Source organism: Notothenia coriiceps, unplaced genomic scaffold (genome assembly GCF_000735185.1).
Source record: "Notothenia coriiceps isolate Sejong01 unplaced genomic scaffold, NC01 NC01_scaffold00036301, whole genome shotgun sequence".
Classification (NCBI taxonomy): Eukaryota; Metazoa; Chordata; class Actinopteri; order Perciformes; family Nototheniidae; genus Notothenia; species Notothenia coriiceps.
Window position 1 is genome coordinate 223,663 of NW_011369002.1, and position 25,076 is coordinate 248,738.

At 42.0% G+C, this 25,076-nt stretch overlaps 1 protein-coding gene across 1 annotated transcript in view; it reads left to right on the top strand.

Moving 5' to 3' along the window:
* Nucleotides 1-25,076, top strand: part of LOC104963487 (FRAS1 related extracellular matrix 2) — a 56,561-nt gene that overhangs the window by 28,740 nt on the left and 2,745 nt on the right. Inside the window, 20 exon segments of the mRNA XM_010792083.1 lie at nucleotides 2,868-2,993; nucleotides 7,670-7,921; nucleotides 13,125-13,274; nucleotides 13,399-13,608; nucleotides 14,496-14,693; nucleotides 15,152-15,316; nucleotides 15,553-15,735; nucleotides 16,758-16,888; nucleotides 17,338-17,496; nucleotides 18,291-18,594; nucleotides 19,283-19,414; nucleotides 19,791-20,122; nucleotides 22,835-23,027; nucleotides 23,131-23,256; nucleotides 23,381-23,499; nucleotides 23,634-23,768; nucleotides 23,944-24,008; nucleotides 24,010-24,062; nucleotides 24,412-24,599; nucleotides 24,691-24,837. Coding sequence (XP_010790385.1) covers nucleotides 2,868-2,993; nucleotides 7,670-7,921; nucleotides 13,125-13,274; nucleotides 13,399-13,608; nucleotides 14,496-14,693; nucleotides 15,152-15,316; nucleotides 15,553-15,735; nucleotides 16,758-16,888; nucleotides 17,338-17,496; nucleotides 18,291-18,594; nucleotides 19,283-19,414; nucleotides 19,791-20,122; nucleotides 22,835-23,027; nucleotides 23,131-23,256; nucleotides 23,381-23,499; nucleotides 23,634-23,768; nucleotides 23,944-24,008; nucleotides 24,010-24,062; nucleotides 24,412-24,599; nucleotides 24,691-24,837 — 3,368 coding nt within the window.

Below are 25,076 nucleotides of genomic sequence, written 5' to 3' on the forward strand. Positions count from 1 at the left end.
TTGCTGTTAAGCTGTGAACGTCGGTCAACCGCCAAAAGGTTTGCACAGGAGTGTCTTATGCAAAATCTCACACAACTTCAGCCTTTTGCTTTCTCTCTTAAAAAAAGTTTATAATATGCCATTTTCAGCGTCCTCTGTCTTTGTTGCTTTGCCTGCAAATTTAAATGTTAATGGAATATTGAGTAGTGCGACAAACTCGCTGCTCTGCTCCATCAAGACCATATTAACTCCTATGCAGCTTTTACTTTCAGCTTTTGAATGCATGGTCCCTTCCTCAAACCACCGTTTATATAATAATAGGTGAGCGACAAATATGTATACACCGAAGCCTGCATTATAGTGACTCACGCAACAGCTGCTCTCATCACTCTCCCTCTTTCATTTGCCTTATCATTCTTTCTCTTTCACCATTTCGTTATCCCTCTCTCTCCCCCCTCACATTCTCCTTCCTCAGTCTTTCCTCCCCTGTGGGTTAATTATGGTGTGTGTGGACTGTAGGAGCTGGTTTGTTTTCTATCATCTACAGGGATTGTCTAATGTGACAGAGATGTGGCAATCTGTACTCTAATGGGCCAGTGAAGCTTTAGCTATGCCTGTGGCGTTAGCTGTACTCCAGCTTCTTTCTCTAATGATGAAAACTGGCTTTGTCTGGTCTTCTGGTTGGCCTGGAGAAACCCTCTCTCCCTAGAGGATATGTCAGCTGGGTTAATAGCTTTAGAGAAGCTACGCTTTGAAAAAAAAAAAAAGTTTCAAAATTAAGGAGAGCGTAAAAAAGCAGAATTTCTTCTACCAGCGCGGACAGTCCGTGTTTGTGTGCACACATGCCTGGAGCTCTTTTTTTGTATTGTTGTTTTTGCTTTTGTTATAAGAATGTGTATCCTCCACTGCCCTTCTGTATTAGCCTGTTGCTCCTTAAATTAATAACGAGGAGTGGGCTTGTCCTGTAGCGCGGCTGCCTGTGGTGAACACACTTTCATTGCTGCTGCAGACACAAGCTTGGTTTAATTACAGGGTGTGATATCCAAGCGTTCTACAAAACTGTGTTGCTTTTTTCATATATAATCCATGCACAGTGCTGACTGAAGATGAAGGTAGCAGGCAGCTGGCTGTTTGACTGTTAGCTGCAAGCAGCACCAGCATCCTGCTGGAGTCAGTTATCCTTTTCTAGCATCCTTTATAGCAGTGACACTAAATACCAGTCGAGCTGGGTTAGCTGCATGTTGTACCAAGGTTATTCAACTTAATGATGAAGAACTGTTTTATGCTTTGGCATTTTTGGTCTGAGATCGAAAGGCCAGCTGCAGTCAAGCACATCCTCGATTAAATATAAGAGCTTTGTCTCAGTTAGGATGTAAAATCTCTTGACTAATGTAGGAAGCATCAGAGGACAGCAATTTGTGTGTTTGCTGCTGCTCACTGTGAAAGAAATGATTAAGTATGAAATCATCAATAATGGAGAACTTCTAGGCATATAATTGAAAAGAAATTGCAAGACAACAGCAAGATCAGGTGCAAGTGTTTACTATTTCAACACAGAATGCAAAAGCATGTTTTTTTAATCTTCCCATAAATGATTTAAAATAGGTGTGTTTTCCTTCTAGGACGTGAACTCGACTGTCAAAATAAAAACTGCTTTTTTAATTCTCGGGTGGATTTAAAGGCATTAGAAGAGCCAAGTGTGAGGTGAAATTTGAATGAAAAATTAGGAGAGGAGGTGTACTGTATACAGTATGTGTAGAGAGAGATGAAAATCAGGGTATAGCTGTGTGTGTGTGTGTGTGTGTGTGTGTGTGTGTGTGTGTGTGTGTGTGTGTGTGTGTGTGTGTGTGTGTGTGTGTGTGTGTGAGAGTGAGAGGCAAGCAGTGAACCCTAATCCCCTGCTATGAGTCTCTGCACCCCCTGGGGAGTAACAGATTGTGGGCAGCCACAGAAGGGAGAAACAGAGGAAAAGGGAGAAGATAGAGGAGATAGAGAACAATTTAGAGAGAGTTATCACAAGAGAAGAGACATCTTTGACCCCCTGCGGTGCATAAGATTGTCCTATGTTGATGACTCCATCCCAAAGAGTCATCTCAGGTGCTGATCTCTTTTCTCGCTGGTTCTTGAATCAAACATCCAAATCTGTTTTTCTTGCTGATTGTTCACACTCCAGTGCTTGCCATTTTTGTGCAAGTTTATGTTGCATAATCAAGCCACAAGTGGCCTGAAGCCCCCATCATTCACTCATTCATCTCAAAGAGAAAACGGTAGGGGGAACAAAGTCAAAGATCTGGGACGAGCTCAGTCCACTCTGCTAGTATTTTTATTGGTCCCTGTGCGTCTGTGGAAAATAACTCTGACTTTCTATTATGCCAGTAAGTTCTCTGCTTTGATAGATGATGCTTTCACCCGCTCTAAGTCTCTCTCTACATCACAAAGCCCTCTCACAGATGGAGAGAGAGGTAAAGAAACAAAGAAAAACAATGAGAAAGATGTTTTTCTGACCCCACCGTGTATGGGGGAGTGGATGTGTCCAAACCTCCAGCTGAGTCCTCTGAGAGGCTTGCATGTGCAAATGTGAGCGTCACACCAGGCAGGGAGAAAAACTTCCACAGGGGTCTCTTTGAAGAGAACCTCTCGTTGCTTCAAACCCAAAAACTGTGATGGAGAGTTATTTTTGAATATGAATAAGCACACCGCAGGACCACCACTGCAATACATCTGAATAACAAAAATTCAGCTACAGCTCACTAATGCAGAGCCAGAACAAAAGCCTGTTTCTGTATCGATGCCCCAGATGTACTGTGGGTTTTTTCAGATTGTTATACATATTATTACCCTTTCCTTTGTCACTCTGACTCTGTCCACTCTCTTTTCTCCCCCAACAGAGTCAACTGTGTTTTTCCCAGCACAGATCCACTCAGTGGAGGAAGATGTTGGAGAGCTGTTCATCCCGGTACACCGCAGTGGAGACATCAGCGAGGAGCTCATGGTGGTCTGCTACACACAGCAGGGTATATACTTACCTTTTTTAACCTCATTGAACCAGTTAATCCTCAGTGTAGCTCACCTGCATACCAACTTGCTGTTTAGCCTGATAACATTAAATGGAGAATGTGTATCATTAAATTCTAAGTGAATAGTTTTTCACCACCTGTTATTTATTCACATATTAAAGTAAGATGTAAATGATACATTATTAAACCGATGTTATGTTCCTTGGATTATCATACTGTACTTGCAAAGAAATCCTAACATCATAAAGGGCGACTGTGGCTGTGAGGGCGTGTGGTCGTCTTTCAACCAGAAGGTTGTGGGTTCGATCCCAGCCCATGCAGTCAACATGTCGATGTATCCTTGGGCAAGATACTTAACCCTGAGTTGCTCCCGATGGCATGGCCAACGGTGTGTGAATGTGTGTGAATGTTAGGTCCTAGAGTAAGGTACACTGCTCTGTATGAATGGGTGTGAATGGGTGAATGACATGTAGTATGTAAAGCGCTTTGAGGGGTCTTAAAGACTGGATAAAGCGCTATATAAGTACAGTCCATTTACCATTTATAAGAAATAAGGAGATGACACACTAACAGTCATCTGCCCTGACTTAAATGGCAGACTACCAGTCCATTCAGGACACACACGTAAAAGACACATCATTCACACACAAGCACACACACGCAAAGGAGGGTGTTAGGCATGAGCATCAGTACAAGGAATACATTAAAACAGGAGGGCTTGGATCTATCAGGTCTCTAACCGCCACACACACACAAACACCACACACACCTCAACACAGTGCAACACACCACAAACACACACACACACACACACACACACACACACACCACACACACACACAAAGTGGAGTTGTATAATATACGTTTACAATACTTGCTAAGGTCTCTAACAATACACGAAACACACACACACACCACACACACACACACCTGCATTACACATCACACACACACAACACACACATCCTCCGCCGGCCACCGGGCATCCAACGCTAGCCGCACGCGGTTCACCACACAAGCAACACACCAACACACACACACACACACACACAAAAGCCGCATAACCGAACAGTTCACACCACACACACAAACACACACACACACACAACACACACACCTGCATTACACAGTACAAACAACACACACAACCACACACACACACACAACACCAACACCACACACAACACACACACCTGCATTACTACAGTACGACACACAACACACACGACATACACACACACACACACACTACACACACAACCTGCATTACTAACAGTTCACAACACCACACACCACGAAACACCACAAACTCTCAATCACAACCACCACACACACACACACACAGCACACACACGCACACACATCACACACATCACATCACAACACACCTGCATTACTACAGACACACACACACACACACACACACACACACACACAACACACAACACACACACACGACGACACTAACACACACACACAGAACACACACACACAAACAGACACACCAACACACACCAACGACACACACACACAACCTGCATGAACAGTACAACATCACATACACACACAGCACACACAACACACACACACACACACAACACAACACACACACACACACACACACACACACAACACAGACACCACACAGAACAACCACACACACACAGAATCACACACCACACACACACACACACACACACCACACACACACACACCTGCATATACAGTACACACACACACAGCACACACACACACACACACACACACACACACACACACACACACACACACACCAACAGCACCCTGCATTACTAACAGTTCGACAGGACACACAACACACACACACAACACACAACACACACACCACACAACACACACACACACACACCTGCATTACGACAGTACACACACCATACACAGAACACACAACACACACACCCACACCACGACACACACACACACAACCACACCAACAACCACACACACACACAGCCTGCATTACTACAGACACACACCACACACACACACACACACACACACACAGCACAGCACCACACACACGCGACACACACACAACACACACACACACACACACGACACACACACACACACACACACACACACACATCCGACACACAAACAGCCCGGCGGGACCCCGTATTGTATCATAATACATCAGATAATAATAATTAATAATAAAGGGTTTAGGGTCACTCACAGGGAGACATCCTGAACAGCCTGCACTGCTGTGGGAGCTCAGACCCGTCTTCCTGCTCCAACAGGAAAGAGGAAAGTGAGTCCGATGCGTCAGGTATTTGACAAACAGCACGAGCAGGCATGAATACCACCTCAGACCAGACAGGTTGGTTACGGTAGACGGACAGGTGGGTAGAGAGACAGACAGGGTATGATAGACAGGACACAAGTGGTTAAAGAGACATACAGGTGGTTGGATAGAGACAGACAGGGTCGGTTGGATAGACGGGACCAGGTGGTTAAGAGACAGGCGCAGTGGGTGGATAGAAAGACACAGGTGTTAAGAGACATACAGGTGGTTGGTTGCGGATAGACAGACGAGGGTTAAGGACAGCAGGTGGTTAGATACCGACGGACAGGGGGTTAGAGAGCACACGGGTAGAGAGACAGGCAGCGTGGTGGATAGAAAGAAAGTGGTTAAAAGAGACATACAGGTGGTTGGTGGACAGACAGACAGGGTTAGAGAGAAGAACGGTGGTTAGATAGACGGGACAGGTGGTTAGAGGGAGACACACGGGTGGTAAGAAGACCAGACAGGTGGTTAGAGAGAAGACAGGTGGCTTAGAGAAGAAGACAGGTGGTGGAGAGGATAGAGCACAGTGTCGAGAGACAGACAGGTGGGTTGGATAAACGGACAGGTGGTCAGAGAGCAATCGGTGGTTCGAGAGCAGACGGTGGGTAGAAAGAAACAGACAATGCGTGGATAGCAGAAAAGTGTTCGAGAGACAGACAGGTGGTGGTAGACGGACAGTGGTTAGAGAGATCACACGGGTGGTAGAGAGACAGACAAGGTTGGAGAGACAGACAGGTGGTTGAGAGACAGACACGGTGGTAAAGAGAAACAGACAGGGTAGACGCATGTGTTAAGAGACGCGACGGTGTAGGAGACAGAACAGGGTAGATATGACAGACAGGTGGTTAGAGATGACACACGGGCGTAAGAGAGACAGACAGGTGGATTAGAGAGAAGACAGGTGGGGATAGACCAAGGTGACATGTGGTTAGAGAGACAACCGGGTGGTAAGGGAGACAGACAGGGGGTTAATAGACAGACAGGTGGTTAGAGAGATAAGCACGGGTCGTAAGAGAGACAAACAGTGGTTAGAGAGACAGACAGGTGGTCTAGATAGACAGACAGGTGGTAAGAGAGACATAAGGTCGTTAGAGAAGACAGACAAGGTGTAAGAGAGGACATACAGTGGTGGGTAGGATAGACAGACAGGTGGTTAGAGATACAGAGAGGTGTAAGAGAGACAGACAGGTGGTAGGAGACAGACAGGTGGTGAAGAGAGACAGACAGGCTGTAAGACAAGACAGACAGAGGGGAGGANCCCGGACACGTCTGTGAACAGTGACTTTTGATACCTGGACTCCAGCTTCAGTCCACTGTCTTTGAAGCTCCCCCAAATTCTGGAAGCGACTCTTCTTCACAATGCTGTTAAGGCTGCGGTCATCTCTCTTGGTTGTGCAGCGTTTCCTGCCACATTTCCCCCTTCCAACAGACTTTTTGTGGATGTGCTTTGAAACTGCACTCTGTGAACAGCTTGCTCTTTGAGAAATTTCTTTTTGTGTCTTACCCTCCTGATGGAGGGTGTCAATGACGGTCCTCTGGACAGCAGTCAGATCAGCAGTCTTCCCCATACTTGTGATTTAGTTTACTGAACCAAGCTGAGTGTTTTTCAAGGCTCAGGAAACCCTTGCAGGTGTTTCGAGTTAATTAGACGATTCAAGTGCTTCGTTGAACACCCTACTAGTATACTTTTTCATGATATTCTAATATTTAGAGATAGATATTTGAGTTTTCTTAAGCTGTATGCCATAATCAGCAATATTAAAATAATAAAAGGACTTGCAATATTTCAGTTGATTTGTAATGAATCCAGAATGTATGACATTTTGTTTTTTTAATTGCATTACAGAAAATAAAGAACTTTATCACAATATTCTAATTTTCTGAGACAGTCCTGTAAGCATTGTGTTTTCTCATCTTTAGGCCCTTATGATAACTTTTTCCACACAGTTATTACGTTTAATTCTAATTTTCACCCTGTNACAGGTTCGATTTTGAGAAAACTTGCGAGGATGGAATGTTCCTATTGTGTTCTAGCATTTAAACAGAAACAATGACGTGATGAGAGCCAATTAAAGGACACACCATTATGGTTACAGCCATTATGACTACAGGAACAGAAAGGGGAAATGTATCTTGTAACTTGTATCTTATTAATGTTTGTTTGTAAGTCCGATGTGTGCATCATCCTTCAAATTTACTCAACTACTTTTCACATTTGATTAGTTGAAATATATATAATAATAAGTACTTAAATAAAATGTTTCCCTTAAAGGAAAAGGTTGTACCTCAAGCAGAGGTACAACTCCTGTCACTGTCGTCTCTTCTTTTTCTGGTCCCTGTGAAGGTTCTGCTTCAGGGACGATTCCAACCACCGTCCTGTCTTACTCGGATTTCATCTCCCGCCCGGAGGAGCATGGCAGCGTCCTTCGCTTTGAAAAGGGTGAGAGGGAGAAGCAGTGTCGCGTGGTGGTTATCGACGACTCTCTGTACGAGGGAGAAGAGAGCTTCAACGTCACTCTGTCACTGCCTGTCGGGGGGCGTCTGGGAAAGCACTACCCCACCTCCAAAGTCAACATCTTGGAAGACACGAATGATGGTAAGGCATGCCCCTATAGTTCTATTCATTTCCGATGTTATAGCCGAGGAAAGATTATGATGAAGAAAGGTGGAGAATTATCAGTTTGATGTGTACGTCTAGGTCTTTAAGGTTAAAAAACATAATATTGACACACACACATTTGCCACTTTGCTAGACGTTCTGGCGTATTTCTTTCAGAGTCTTCATGTCACATATTTTCCTAATTAAGCTTGTTTACAGACAGGCTGTTGAGGCATGTTGAAAACACCCTGACATAGTCTCTTCACCCGCAGCAGACACAGGGAATCACACTCCTGTCTCGCTGTCATTCAGGGAATTTTAATTAATGTCGGGACTCACACAGGGGTCCATTGGGACAACATTACAGTATGTCCCTGGTCTTTGTTTATCCTGTTACAACATTGTATGGACAAAGCAGATTACATCTCATGACAGGCATAGAAACAAGCAGAGGTTTTATCTAGGGATGAATAAGCCAGCTGGGGAATACTTATTGCAATATACAGGCATTCTCCATTATCTCCATATTCTGCATTGATTTACTTAATAGACTAAGAAAGGATGAATGTTTCTGCTCCAGGTGTCTTGTTGAATTGCATTGTAACAGTAAAAGGGAGTACTTGTGTAATACATTTTGGTCATATTCCTGCAATTTGAAAAAGGGGTTGATGATGATAATATCAAGACCTAATAGATCATGTCATAGAAGTCTTTCAACAGTGGAAGAAGATTAAATTGACCTACATCTAGTTCAACTCAGTGTAAATTACCTTTTTATATTATAATATATAATTTAGCTGTGCCCTGAATTCATTTTTACATAATTCCTACTGCTCTCTTACCTTGTTCAATAGAAATTGAACTTACTATGAGTCATTATGTAGTGGGATAGAGTTGTCTACTTTCAACTGCCATCCAAAATAAAAAATTCATCAGGCAGTGTTACATACTTAGAGCAAGGAGAATAGTCATATCAGAAGTTTGTAATAATTCAGGCATATTGGTTTAAATTATGACTGGATTTAGTCAGGGGGGAAAAGTAAAAAAGTGAATTGCAAGTTTCTTCAGCATAAAAACGTGTTGTGTGTGTGCCAGGGGGAAGTTAAAATGACTAAATATCTTTTGAAAAAATTAAGTCTCCTTACATATATAGAGTATTTCTCTTTTAGTTTCCATGTCATCAATTATTTGTGTCAGAGAGGACTTGTCATGCCAGTGTCAGACCGAAGACAACTCATTTATGTATACAAACAATTGTGCCAAATTGAATGTGTATATGTGTGGTTGGTTGTGTGTGCATGAAGGCATCTGGGGGCTAGTTAACGAGAAACATGACACACTGTCTGATTGTTAGTATACTATCAGAACACTTCAGTCTTAGTGCTAAGTTCAAAGGAATGGAAAATGTGTTTGTGAAAACCCAACTCCAGTGAGAGAGGACATTTGTTGCCTCCCAGAGGACAATACAGTGTCTGACAGTGCTCTAATAACGGCACCCTCCTCACTTTAATGCAGCCAACAACAACAACAACAGCCAGGGAAGAAACAACAGTTATAATGCTCTGTGTTTACTCGTGTGTATGGTGGTCTGCTGTGCATGCATGCTTATGTGTGTGTGGGTCTGTGTGTGTTAACGGTAGACCTCAAATCATGCATCAAAGGTAAGTGGTAAAAAAAAAAAAGCACTTGTAAAACTCCAAGTGTGACTGCTAGTGCTCTCCCTTGCCCCATTTTTCCTTCCCTCAGGTTAGAGTCAAGTTTAGTCCACCATTCTCCTTCCATCTATTTTTCCACTACCCACTCCTCACCCTCTCTCTCTCCCCCTCTCTCTCACCAAAAAATCCAGGGGTGTCTGCTAGATTTAGTTCTTTACCAGATTAAACTCTACAGTACCTGTCTCCCTGAGTGTTGTGCTCCGCATGGCTGCACCCTCTGACTCAAAGTGAGCGTTGTCATCTCCTTGCACCATACCAAGGAGAAAGGACACTCAGTCTCTCTCAGTCGGGTGCATATGGCACCAGCTGAGTTTGTAAAATTGTAGATTAGCTCTGAGTATTTTTTTGGAAACCCAGTCCTTCATTTCAATATTAGGGCAGCGTTTCTGTTGGCCACACTCCCAAAGCAGCAGAATTGCTTGCCCATTGCTCGTTTGTACATTATGCCTTTGCTGAAGATAAAAAAAGCTGGGTTTTGAAACACTTCTGGAGAAATATTACTGCAGACTTCACACTCCTTTACCTATTGTCATTATTGGAAGCCCATTCCATTATTTAAAAGTGTTTCAATTGTAAATGTTTAAAATACAATCATGCCATCTTCTTACTTACATTTCATTTCCTCAATCAGCATATACGCCGCAAACTTTAAGAACGTTTTTTTCTTTCAATATTTTCCTTAAACTCCTTTAATGTTGTTACATACAGAATACACATTCAATATGAAAAGGAGAAGAAAGGAAATACATATGTCAATGATTTCCACATCAGCCTTAACTTAAAGGGGACCTATCATGCAAAATGCACTTTTTGATGTCTTTTATACATAAGTATGTATGTGTCTCACGCAGCGGCAGAAAATAAAACCCTTTCTCTTTTCCTCCATACCCAAATCTTTTAAAAACGGGTGTACAACGAGCGGATACAGATTTGTTTTGGACGTAATCTCGTCTTGTTTACATTAGCAAGCCTCGCTAACACTCAGGGCTAACCTGTACTGGAGAGCACATGTGTTTAAAAAGCAGGAAATAAAAAAAGGAACTCACCTTGTGATAAACCTGCAAGAGAAAAAGCATTTGAGCTCCATACTGTTTCAGAAATAATCTTTGATGTGGTTTCGAACAGGATGGCGTTTTATCACAGCAGAATTTAACTTTATCTCCGGTAGAATTCTGATCAGGCATTAGCTCCGCCTCCTCTTTTTTTTTTTTTTTAAAGCTAAGGACCCAAAATTTGCGTTTGTCTAACAGGGCTGCAAAAAAGGGGTATGAGCAGTATGAGGCATGCTACAATGGGTGAACTGTTTGGTATTTTAAGCAAAAAACTTCACAGATATGTTTTGTATAGGTATGGCCCTATATGTTTCGAATATAGCATAATAGGTCCACTTTAAATAAGAAACAAATGAATGTTTCTTGTTGCTCTAAATGCTAAAGTGCAAAATGTTGACTCATTTCATTACCTGCTTGCATTTTACCCACGGATGAAAACAAAAACAAAGTAAAGCAGTGTTTACTTGCAGACTCTGGTGACACCTCGGTTGCATATGTTAAGAGAAACAAAGAAATGGTAGATGTGTTTTAAAGGCTTAAAACAATAAAACTGTGTATAATTTCACAATAAAAAAGAACCCTTTTTAAGAAAGATTAGAAACAATTAGCATGATATATGTAGCAGAACATACAAACCCCACGCACCAATGGGAGGTTTATCACTTAAAAAAACAACACATGCTCCAGGGGGATATTTCAAGACAATTTTGTAGGATTTTATTAGTCATCTCCTTCAAAAAGGGCCCTTTTTTAGAGGACAGCTGAGAATGCTCTATAAACTGTATTTAAAAGCACAGTGACACACAAATGGCTACAAACACCCACACATAGTAATTATCACTATTTGGCTCAACACCTTCCCCAGCCCTCACACACACTTCAGAGTGCTAAACCACATGCGTGTTCCCAGAGGGCAGAGAGGATGCAGTTCTCACTCCTCAGTCATCACTCAATTCCCTCTTGTGGTGTCGAGAATTTGTCGTCTCCGGGTGCAGTCAGGACATGTGTGATTTCAGACATGTATATTAGCACTCAAGCAGAAGTTTCCTCCTCGGGCATAAAAGGAATGTGTGCCAGATTGCTTACATATTATTTACAGTTATGCTACATGTTTACACTACAAAGGCAGGCATTAAAGCAATAATACTCATTAAACAAAAACACTTACCAGCCCACATAATGAATCAGAGAATATGGTGAGTTTTTCCCACCTACACCATCTGTCATTTTCCGTTTATTGTGCCGTTGTGCAAATACTCTAATACTATTTGCATCACAAACCAGTGCAACATCTGTGAGTGTGTAACCAAGTGCGTGGGAGTAAAGGGTATTAGAAACAGACAGATGCATTGAGTCTTTTGATAGCAAGAGAAGAAACAGGCTGCACTTGATATGTGAGACTCACTGTGCCCTGAGCTGTCACTGGCGCTGTTCAAGTGAGATTCAAAATGTAACTTCAGTAAATGTCCTTATTTGCATATGTACACTATACTTAGGTGTTGTCATCTGGCCCAGATAAAGTATATAAAAAGTTTATCTATCAGTAAAGAAATATTCAGGAAAGGATAAAACTCTGCTTAAGCGTTTGATCACCACACGAAAAAATGTGATTACGCATTCTATTTTTGGATTATATGCCAGAATAAAAGAAAGGAGCCATGTGCGAGTGAGTGGCATCTTAAAAGGGAGACAGAGGAACTTTTATTCTGTCAGTTTTTTTGGACTTGACGGGGGGGTTTGTGAGAGATGAAGCTGTCAAATACACATTGGACTCCCTCCACTTTGCTGCCTCAGGAAACAATGCCAGTTCAAACAAACCTTTGAGCAGCCTAGGGGGCTGCTTTCTCTATGTCTCACCGTCTCACTATACCACATTCAGAGAAAGAGACACACCACAAACACACACACACACACACACACACACGCACGCAAATATAGAGGCCTTGTTTTTTCAGTGCTAACTTGGTCTTTTTTTGTTCAAAGTACTTAGTGGTTTCCGTCAAAAGAATAGTAACAATGAGGTGGGATGAGAGGCCAGGAAAGGTTGAAAGGTCGCGCTCCCCTGCAGTTAAACTTCAGACTAATGGGCTGTCGCTGTTTGACCTCTGTGTCCGTCTGCTGGCTTTACAAATAGATCCTGTCAGACTACGGGTGGCTTTCTGAAAACCCTAATGCTACCACAGGTGCACTCATAAGTAGAGGAGACAAGTAATGTTAACATTAAACAAAAAGTAGAATAACAGTGTCAATCGAAATTATGAGATGGAGTTTGAGTTAAGTTTCAAAGCAACATGAGATAATTAAGGGAGCAATAAAAAGGTTAACTCACGTGTGACCAAATGTGAACTGATCAGTCTGGAATTCATGTCAAAATTACAGGATTATAAAAGATTAAACAAATGCTTCACATTAATTTTTTCCCTTTTTCTACAGCTCCAGTGTTTTACTTTGGAGAGGTGGAGTATCATGTGGATGAGAGTGATGGATACGTGGAGGTCAAAGTGTGGAGGACGGGGACAGATCTGTCCAAGACGGCCTCCGCCACCGTGCGCTCTCGCAAGGCCGAGCCTGTCTCTGCAGAAGGTAATACACCGCTAATAGAAAAGTGTTGCTTGTGATTGATCGGAATCTTTGAAATTGCAGATAAGATCTCACTGCCTTCTGCCCATTTTCCCGTCCTTTCAACCCCTCTCTGTCCTTCCTCTAGCCGGTATTGACTACGTGGGCATCAGTCTTAACCTGGACTTCGCCCCGGGCGTCAGCATGCAGACCTTCAGAGTCACCATTCTGGATGACCTGGGACAACCAGAGCTGGAGGGCATTGAGAGCTTTGAGTTTGTCCTCCGTATGCCAGTGAACGGCATTCTGGGGGAACCTGGGATGGCTACAGTCTTCATCAATGACTCTGTGTCTGACTGTGAGAGACTTTGTTTACCTCTAATCTTTTATGAAATCCTCTCCTCATTTCAGTTGAAGGTCCTGACAATTTAAAACAGACATTCATGGGCCCCAGAGGAAAAAGGGGGGATTCCCATACTTTTCTTTAAGCTGCGACACTAAATGCCTTGACTGTATTAGGTGAAGACAGCCATGGTGCCGAGGAGATGAATCCAAATGAGTTTGATGATAATATCCTGCTAAATATATTCAAATCTACTTGATGTGTTTGTTATAATTTCATGTCCCCCTCAGGATGAATTTAAATAACTTTGGTGAATTTAAAATGTTTACTTAACACCAGCACCAAAATTGTAATTTGTCCAATACTGTTTTATGGTTTATAATATTCCCATCAGCATCAGCTGTGCTTTCTGTTTAATGCTAGTTAGCCATTGTTAGCTAAGACGCTAAACTCAAGCGGTTATTGTGTTAGCATTGTCATTGGGAGCATGTTCCTAACGTTAGCATTTAACTCAAGTCATCGCTGTGCCAAAGTATAGTCTCAAAGCTGCTAGCAATGCTGTAGACTCTTGTATTTATGTATTAGCATGTTTTTAATTGTGTTTTTCTTGGTGAAACGCACAATATGGATACATTTTTTAATAATAGTTAAGATAATTGCCTTAAGCATAGAATATGAAAGACAAAGGACCATTGTCTGTTTTTTATCGTCAGACTTCTACACACTTCAGTTTATCAACTAAACACAACTTAACAACAGTCGGAAAACAAATGTGTGTGACATCTCTGTTATTTAATTTGCTTTCTTAAATCATGAGGTTCCATTAAATTCAGGTGATACAGCATAGGAAACATTATTACTTGCTTTTTCATATGTGATTGAACTACCTTTTTGACTGACAGTGCCGAAGGTCCAGTTTCGTGAGCCGGTGTACTCTGGAGAGGAGAGCGATGGTCACCTCACAGCGACAGTGTACCGCAGCGGGGACATCACACACAGATCCACGGTGCGCTGTTACACCCGTCAGGGCTCGGCACAGGTCGCCTCCGACTTTGATGAGCGACCCAACACAGAAACATCTATAATTATTTTCCTACCAGGTATTTCCATAATCACAGTAAGTGTAATATACTGTGTAATAAGTATGTCAGTATGTATTTTCTCTCGTTCTTTGTTTTTATTCAGCTTGTGTCTTGAGAGTTAATGCTATTTGAATTCAACTAACAGCTCTTAACAATAAACAGTTTTTCTTCACACATTCTTTTTTTTAAATCAGCAGTGCCTTGCAGATGTCACAAGAGCTTGCAAGTTTATCTATTTTCCACACATTACCCGTCGTGCTGTCATATTCAGCGTTTCCTTTAACACAATATGTGGAAACAGCTTCCAAAACTCAAGAGTAATTGAACTAATGTTACGTGGCTTCAAGTTATATAAATAGGTTGGAATATGCTGTAAAAAAAATTTTAAAAACGATTTGAGAGCTGATTCTATCGCTACATCCACCTGAGTTATTTTTTTACATTTCCTGTCATCCCCATCTTGCTGTTTGCTCTAGGAGAGGCAGAGAAGCCATGTATTTTGTCACTGGTTGATGACACGCTGTACGAGGAAGGAGAAGAGCTGCGATTGGTCTTAGGAAACCCGAAGAGCGACTCACAGTTTGGAGCATCAGTGGGAGCTCTGAAGGAGACCCTGGTGAAAATCAAGGACACAGCTGACAGTAAGTTATATGAGAAGGGGGAGGAAAGTCAAACATGAAATATAGAATAAATAAAAAGCAGGTTATCCAGTTTTTTATAATGTGAATTGGTGAACTATAAAACATATGTCATAAACCTGAACACGTGATAAAACTGTAATTTTGACCAGCAGTATTAATTAACGTGATAATTAGTGATTTATGTCCATGCTGTGTTAACATTTTATTACACATATCTCACTTTCTGTGCACCCCAGAACCAATCATACGTTTTTTGGAAACCAAGATGAGCGTAAGTGAACCGAAGGAAGCCGGCACCGTGGCAACTGTTAGGATCCCTGTGGTACGAGTGGGTGACACATCAAAGGTTTCAGTGGTTCGTGTTCACACTAAAGATGGGTCTGCTATCTCAGGGGAGGACTACTACCCTGTGTCTCAAGGTAAACCTTACACACAACATTTTATATATCTCAGGCAGTGTCTTAGTTACAGGGAAACATTGGAGACCAGTGGATCCATTCTGAAAGATCTAACACATCACCAGCATGGTTAGCGAATGTTAATATGATTTGCACTTTAAAAAATAATGCTGTTGACATTAAACATGTTCAACTTGTTTCTTAAACCTCAGTTACAGAACCATTACATTAGAAATTCACATGATACATAACTTTTCTTCTTACCTGCGGTCCGCAGATACCATTCTGATTTATTACTGTTATGCATTTGCTGCAGCTACAGTAATAAGAGAAGTTTTGAAACAAGGCTCCCTATAGAAGTCTTGAGTTAATAAAAGTGGGCATAGGGATGTATTTTGGCGAGGGTCATTGATTTTTAATTTCATCCAAAGTGGGCAAAGGTAATCTCTGCAATAGTCTAGTGGAGGGTCATGTCATTTTTTTAATTTTATTTCAGTTTACCTCGTGCTTTGTCAGCATGGTGAAATCTTTCTCTCCGTCCATTCAGCTTTTAGTGCAGTGAACCTTTTTCAGCCTAATCAAGGTTTGAAATATTTATATGAATATATTCAGTCTATTCAAATCATAGTTGCCTACCCACTGTTCAAATTTTCCCAGCAGTTTTGAATCATACGGTGTGGTATTTCCCATTTGGCACAATATTGTCTCAGTGCAGCACATTTGAAATGCAAAGCTCTATTACTAACCTCAATAGAAGATGAAACACCTTTGGCACTATGCAAATAAATCCTGCATAGCGTTTTACTTAAGCATTCACTGAAGTGACAAAACATGGATTGGGTTGTTGAATTATTATTTTTTAAATATATAATTCACAAGAGAAACCCGGCCTTGATGTTACCTGAATGTTTTGTCACCACTGAATATTTCACAAAACAGTAATTACTCAAGGTACCAGGACCATTGATGCATTACACTTGTTCTACTTCTGATCTGTTTGAAATTGCTTTCCCTAATGCTTATGTTTGTTTGTGATTGCCCAGACATTGAGTTTAACCAAGGGGATAAGGAACATGTGGTGGAGGTGGAGGTGTTGTTTGATGGCGTCCGAGAGATGAGGGAAGCCTTTACTCTCCACCTGAAGCCTGATGAAAACATGGTGGCTGAAACTCAGGTAACAAATGCCTAACCATCACACATCAAATCAAACAAAACCCTGACACTGACTGTTTAGCAATTTAAGCTTGACGAGAATGTAAGAAAGCTGGAACAACTTGTTCATTTCCTTCTGATTTGACCCATCCTTATCCAGGTCAGTCCCACTGAGACCAGGGATCTCTTTTGGGTGTACTCGCCCAGACAAAAGGAGCACTTTACTGTAGTTGCAGCAAAGAGTGTAATGAAAACATTTCACAATAAATAATAGATGATATCCAGAAGAAAACAGAGTGAGAGGAATGAGAGAAAAGATAAAAGAGAAGCAGCCAGAGAGTTACATTGTAACACATCCAGCTCTGTGATGACTTTAATCATGTCATTGATAGTAGCTCATTGTGTCTTGATTGCCAAACAGCACTTTGTCAGTAGTTCCCAGTAGACTTACACATCTTTACTCCGCGACAGGTAACTAAAGTGATAGTTTACATCGAGGAGACCAACAGCATGGCTGATGTCACCTTCCCCTCCCTGCCTAACGTGGTGTCCCTGCTACACTACGACGACGTTGCCAGGACACCAGACAACCTCCATCCCCCAGCCGGCTATCCAGTCATCTGTGTCACGGTGAGTCAAATTGAAATGTATTGCATTTTATTCCATGTTCTACAAAAAACAGAAAACTTTAGCAACGCCTGGGAAAGGGAAAGAATGAATGATTTACCAGGACCTTACTAAGACCCACATCCTCTGAGAGAGGAAGGCATATTTTTATCCCTTAGGACCCGTACTTACTTTTCTTCTGCTAAAGTTAAGCTGTCCTTCTGGAGTTCGCCAGTCCGTCCTTAAAAGACACATTACACAGTTTAGTAGGCCACAGTCCTCGTGTTTTCACACACAGGAGAATAACTTCCACTTTAGAACATAGGGTCGGTGAGACACTCCAGTGGATTTTCGTGATGTGTTAAGTAATTTGGCTCTCAGATGACTACTGTGGGTGTGTGTGTGTGTGTGTGTGTGTGTGTGTGTGTGTGTGTGTGTGTGTGTGTGTGTGTGCGTGCGTGCGTGCGTGCGTGCGTGCGTGCGTGCGTGCGTGCGTGTGTTCGTGTGTGTGTTTCCTGCTGGAAGACAGATGAAGCAGAAGCGGTCTTGTAAAAACTGAAGGGTTGAGTGCCTCATCAGGGGCAACATGTTTAAAAGTATATCTAGGCAAACACTTCAAAGATTCTCCCTTTATTTCCATATTTGTATGATCTCAAATACAATTTTAAGAGCTAACATACACCTTGCCAAGAGTTGTATTTTGTTTGTTTTCTGCACCTCGTTCTCCTTCTGTCCTCTGGCATCTGATGAATCTCCCATCTCTTTGCTGTCCCTCTCTGCCCGCCCACTCCTGCTTTTACTCCATATCCATCCTTCAGGCTTGCAATACAAAATACCCCGACTATGACAAAACCGGCTCTATCTGTGTCAGCGAGCACATCAACAACACCCTGACCCGCTACCGCTGGCTCATCAGCGCCCCAGCTGGCCCTGATGGTGTCACCAGTCCCATGAGAGAGGTGGACTTCGACACCTTCTTCACGTCCTCCAAGATGATCACATTGGACTCAGTGTACTTCCAGGCAGGCTCCAGGGTCCAGTGCGCTGCCAGGGCAGTGAATTCTAATGGGGATGAGGGTTTAGAGCTCAGCAGCCCCATCATCACCGTCAGCCAGGAGGAAGGTGAGGACAGAACAACCCGTCTGTCTCTCTCCGTGTCTTGGGATGCCAGTTTTCTGGAGGGGGACTTGGACAGGGATTTGGCTCCTTGTTACAAAGAGAACCAAAAGGGCTTTGTACTCCAAGCATGAATGCAATAGTGCTTTTGAATGAAAAGTACCTACTGTTTTGAATATTGAAAATGGTATTATAAGCTAAATCACTTAATGATATTAAAATGAAAGATTGCTCCCTGTGAGTATTATTTTATTAAATGTGACTGTAATGGATTATCACTGATTCATTAATGTGAAAGTTCAATTGTCTGGTCATCATCACTTATTCTCTATGTAAAAATCTTAATATGATAATATATTAATAAAGGTAGTTGCTTTATAACTTAAACTGTCAAAAATACATTTTTTCCTCTAAAGTAAAGAAAATTAAAACCATCCTTATCACATACATATATCCTGATTGCAACAAGTTCAGGTACAGTCTCTCAGGCAATGTTTTATAAGAAATGCAAAAAAAGACTCAGAAATAGTTCAGGCAAGTACTGAGAAACGATTATTCAGCAGAATATGACATTACCAAAATGTTAACATTACTCAAATCAAAGCCACTGAGCTGGTCTTTCTTGTTTCCTCCAACGTTTTGAAGTGTGTCCTTGTGTTCAGAACATCTCTCTCCGCTCTTCTGTCTTGTTAAGGTATGTGTCAACCACGCAAGATGGGGACTGTTGGCGCTGAGCCTTTCTCTGCCAAGCTACGCTACACTGGAGTAGACGACCCGAAACACCCCAACCTCATCAAAGTGACTGTCACCATGCCTCACATCGATGGTAGGTTGGAGCTGGAGGCAGGACCACGTGCCACAGATCAAGTGAAGTGTAATGTAGTGTGTGTAAAATTCCCGTCCGTGGATTCTCAGGGGTGTGACAGCCAGAATGTAGATCCTGCTGAGTTGTATCGAACCCCGCTGTAGCACCCCTCCAGCTCACCCTCCACTTAACATTCTCTCCTTGATTTTTAATCAGTTTCCTTCTGCAACGTCTCTTCCAGGTGTTCTTCTTCATATTTTTTCCTTGGCTTCCCTGCTTTTCTTTTAATCACTTTTGGCTCCACTATTTCTTTCCACTAAGTTTTTGGACATTTCTATCTCAGTACAGTTATCAAAGATAGTTGGACACAGTCAGAATCACATTTTTCTCCTTGCAGGAATGCTGCCGGTGATCTCGACTCGCCCTCTCATGAACTTTGAACTGACTCTCAGTCCAGACGGGACCCGGGTCGGGAACCATCGCTGCTCCAACCTGCTGGATTACAACGAGGTCACCACCGGTCACAGCTTCATCACCGCCTCTACGCGCAGCCCCGAAAGCATCGGAGACACAGCGCCGTATCAGTTCAGCGACTCTCTGCGGGGGAACAGCACATTGCGCTTCTACAGGAACCTCAACCTGGAGGCCTGTCTCTGGGAGTTCACCAGTTACTACCACATGTCTGAGCTGCTCACTGACTGCGGAGGCACCATAGGGACTGATGGACAGGTGTGTGTGTGTGTGTTTCTGTGTACATTTCTCCACAGCATATACATTCCAATCTAGGGTTTATATGTACATCTGTTTGACTGTTAGCCTTTGCGCTGTGTGTGTCCACCTGTGTGTCTCTTTCTGTATGTTCAGTCTATTTACAGCCCGCCGAATGAAAGGCTCGCACACACAGAATGGCCCCATTTCTGTTTGCCTACATTTTATGTCCCATTCACAGCACGTTTTTGTGTGTGTGTGTTTGCCAGCTCTGGGCCGCAGCGTGTGATTGTGTGCATGAAAACATATGCACACAGAAAAATACACACTCAAACAGTGTATGGCCACTGTCATTGCCATAATGATAACTACTGCTACTGTATCAACATGGATTCAGAGGAAATCTGTGAAATCATAAGAGGGATTAAGGGAAGTGATTTTATTTGAAGTCTTTGATATATTCAGAACACCTACATCCTGTCAAGGTTAGGGGAAATATAAATCACCCATCAGGCAGCTTTGCTCAGTTCTTCTTCTACTGGCATGGTGGCATTACAGTTGAACTCACCCATAGACTGTACATAAGAAGCAGTCTTAACCACCATAACATCACCCATTGGCGTGTGAAGTACAATTTTGAAGCTTGAGTTTGGCATTTTGGTCACCATTTTGATTTTTTTTTGGCGCTAGCAGCAATGTAACAGGGTGGAGCAACTGAATGCTGAACTAGACATATCTAGGTGATTAAAATGTAAAAATGATCTTTCATAAACCAAAAAAAAAACACTGTAAGTAAAAATGAAAACACATGTTATCCCCACCCTTAAGCATATGCATGCCTAATCATCTATTTTACTTTTATATAGTACTTCCTTTTCAAATGTCTCAATGTGCTGGGGTGCAGAAGACTTGAATAGACAGTTATTCCCCCGTAGACTTCTATACAAGTAGTCACCCCCTGCTGGTCTCTAGAAAGAATGCAAGTTTAACGCACTTCCACATTGGCTTCACTTTTCAGAACCAGAGGTTGCCCCTTGAAAACCATATAGATGTCAGCTTTTTTTTTACATTATGTTCCGGCTGTCAGTTACATGCCAACACACTTCCAGTAGCTGTTGTTGCATCATTGCAGAGGATGTTGCAATCAATGTTTGTGTTGTACAGAGCCGCAGTATGCTCATGGTTCTTGTTGTTATTGTGGATTAGGAGACAGACCCTTTGCTCCCTAGCTTGTGTCCTGCTGCTCCTTTGTGTTCCTCAAGACTTTGAACTGTGAGCTTCTAGTTGTTGATCAGACTGCGTGTGTGTGTGGCCGCTTGTTGTGTGTGAGAGAAGGAAATGGAGAAAAACTAAGAAATTAATTGACTTGTCTCCAGTCACAATAAAAACTGATTGCACACGGTTGCACATGACACCCGTCATCCTACAATACCTCAAGTCAAGTCCACTTCGTTAAGTGAGATCACTGTCACACTGTCACTAGGGTTACGGTTAGTTTTTTTCCAATAAGTGCTAACAGAGCGGGTGAAAAAGTCAGAGCCTTGCAGCTCAAACACGGTGCTATAATTAAATTGAACACAATTAAAATTAATAGTTAAATAATTCAGCTACCTCTCGGAAAATATACCAAACTAAATTAAAAAAACATTTGGTATTTGGTCTCCATAACTGCAGAGTTTTTCTCTTTGCCTCAGAAGAACATGCACTAATTGAAAGGTTGAATTTTTAAGAAAAGGAAATACCTTGATAATTTGAAGGGAATTGTAAATACCCTCATCATTTTGAACCTCACTGTGAAAATAGGCTTTATTTGATCCTTGCAATATACCTTTATTTTAGGAGGATGTTATGAAAGTATGGCTTTGTAAAATCCTTGAACTGAGGTAGTTTGTCTCAGCTTGCAGTCATTTCTTCATTCGGATATTTTCAATGATTCCCCAATTACTGAAATACATTATGATGGATTGGGTTAGGTCTTTGGTGGAGACTATCTCTGTTTGCAAGGGAATTACACCACACTATTAATGTAGGGGCACATTTTATTATAATGTTATTTTAGAGATAAAATGTTTCATTATAATATACTCAAGTGATGAAAAGTGGTTGATCTGAGGCGTACCGGAAACATCTTCTGACAAATAATTTTCTTGGTTTCTCTTTTCAATTAATTTCCTGGCCAGCATTTTTTTGGTAATTGACTTTGCAAATTGAAACTTTTGCACTTTAAGTCAAAATTGAGTTAAACAAATTAAGTCACACAACATTGTTTATATAATTTTGGTGAGCAGAGACACCTAGTGGCTGACCTAGGAATACATCTAAGAATACATCTCAACATGGCCTTATGTTAGAGAAATAAATGAATGAATAAGATGTTGGAGAGAACAGTTTTTCCGGCTGACTTGTCAAAGTAAATGGATTCAAAGAAAACACAAATAGAAAAGAACAACAGGCCCACTTTGCAGCCCACTATGGTTGGTTGTGTACAATACAGAAGACTCCTTGAAAACACTGAGTAGGAGTGAAAGAGTTCAAGCACCTCGTGGAGGAGAATAATGTGTTGATCTTTTACATCTTCTCAGCATCTATTATACTTTATCCACCTACAATCACCCCTTATTCCAACAAGATATTACAATACTTGACACAAATACTGAGGATTTCTTGTTTATAACTTCAATCATTATAATAAGAACAGTTTTTCACTCATCACGATTGAAAACATCCTCACAGGTGCTGAATCTTGTCCAGTCCTACGTGACCCTCCGCGTGCCTCTCTATGTGTCCTACGTGTTCCACTCTCCGGTGGGAACGGGCGGCTGGCAGCACTTCGACCTGCAGTCAGAGCTGCGTCTCACTTTCGTTTACGACACAGCCATCCTCTGGAAAGATGGCATCGGAAGCCCCCCGCAGGCCGAGCTACAGGGTAAGCTCTCAAGACTGCGAGAATGTCTCCTTGTGCTTCTTGCCTATCATTCACAAAAACAAAAGTTTTTCTTTTAATCTGGTGTTTTTTGTCTTCTTGTCAGGTGCGTTGTATCCAACAAGCATGCGCATCAACGAACAGGGACGCTTGGTGGTAAACTTCCGCACCAAGGCTCGTTTCAGGGGTCTGTTCGTGCACTCTCATTCTGAAGGCAGAATACAAAGAGCAGGTGAGATGAATTACTGTCCACTTATAATTTACTCATTACTTGCATTTTAAGAATTCACATCCTGTTTTTATTGTTATTAAGTACTCCATTATGAACTTCTCCTCCTCTCAACTTTCTTACCAAGCCACCTCCATGGTAATGAGTGTGGAGCACCCCGGCCTGACCTTTAACCTCACCTTAGTGAGGAGTGAGCCTTCCTACAACCAGCCGGTCCAGCAGTGGACCTTCACCTCTGACTTCGCTGTGAGTATCTATGACCAGATGAAATTAGTTTGTGCACAACCTGAAACGTCCGCTGAATGAATCTGTGCTCTCAAGCAGCTGGACGTACAGATACAGACTCACACTTGGGTATCTTTCCTCCTTGCTCTTTACAGGTGAGAGACTACTCTGGGACTTATACAGTGAAGCTGATCCCCTGCACAACATCCCAGAATATGGAGTACACTCTTCCACCTGTCTGCAGTCCCAGAGAACCTGTTACCTTCGATCTGGACATCAGATTCCAACAAGTAAGGCAGCTTTTCAAAATTAAGACTAACAAGTGACAAGTTATGTTGTCCTGGGATGATTTTCTTTCTCTGTCTGTCACTGGTTATCTTGCTTCCTTTGTTATCCTTGCTTATATGAGTCCATGGTACAAATGAAATTGATTGATCCTATACCTCTTTTTGCATCCCTCCTTAGGTAAGCGATCCAGTTGCAGTGGAGTTCAGCCTGAACACTCAGATGTTCCTGCTGTCCAAGAGGACTCTCTGATGGCTCCATGGGCTTTGCTCAAGAGACTGACGTAGCCTTTTCTGAGGGTAAATTCCTTCTCAAAAAATCCTTTCTATTTTTAAGAGCATTTCAATCTCAATGTAATACTGGAAGAGAACCAATTTGCAAGGTTTACTTCATGAAGACGATATGCTGAAAATTGTGCATTTTTTAAATTAGAAAACAGAAAATACATTTAAAAGCAATGGCATGCTGCGGATATGGAGACAGTGATTTACATGGATTTGTAGTTAATCAGTTAAACATACAAAAAAAACACAACAGACCTTAAAATACATTTCCATTTACCTCCATTGAACAGTCTGTCCTCCTGTCTTGATTCATAATAACAACTGGGTGTAGCTTTAGGATGAATGTGTTCTTTCTTTATGTCAGGTGATACGGTCTATGGCCGTGTGATGGTGGACCCTGTGCAGAACCTGGGGGACTCTTTCTTCTGTAGCATAGAGAAGGTGTTCCTCTGCACTGGTGCGGATGGATATGTGCCAAAGTACAACCCCACCAAGTTTGAATTTGGCTGCCTGGCTGACTCCCCTTCATTGCTCTACAGATTCAAGATTATTGTGAGTACATTCAGTTTTACTTGTACTTACTTGTATTTTAAAGTCAACAAAGGAAAAACATGTTATACTTTCTTTCACCAAACCTCAACAGGACAAAGCACAGCCAGAGACTCAGGCACGTGTGTTTGGTGACGTCAGTTTTAATGCTGTGCTGGCACTGGATGATCCGTCAGCCATGTCCCTTGTCAGACAGCCCGGGTCTGATGGCTTTAGGGTGGACTCTACAGCCATGTTCCAGGTATTCTTCAGCTTCTGTTTCTCATGGCCAATTACTTATTTTTTACATAAACATGTGTCATTCTGTGATACAGTTGCATAGCCAGAGAGCGTTGAAGCCATATGAAGGAAAGAAAAGTAGGCTTTACTACTCCACTTTTGTTTTTATACTACCGGTAGTTTATATTTTACTGTGACTTGAGCTATGGATAAATGTTGTATTGTGTCAGCCACAATGGAAATAGGCTTTTTTGAGGATTT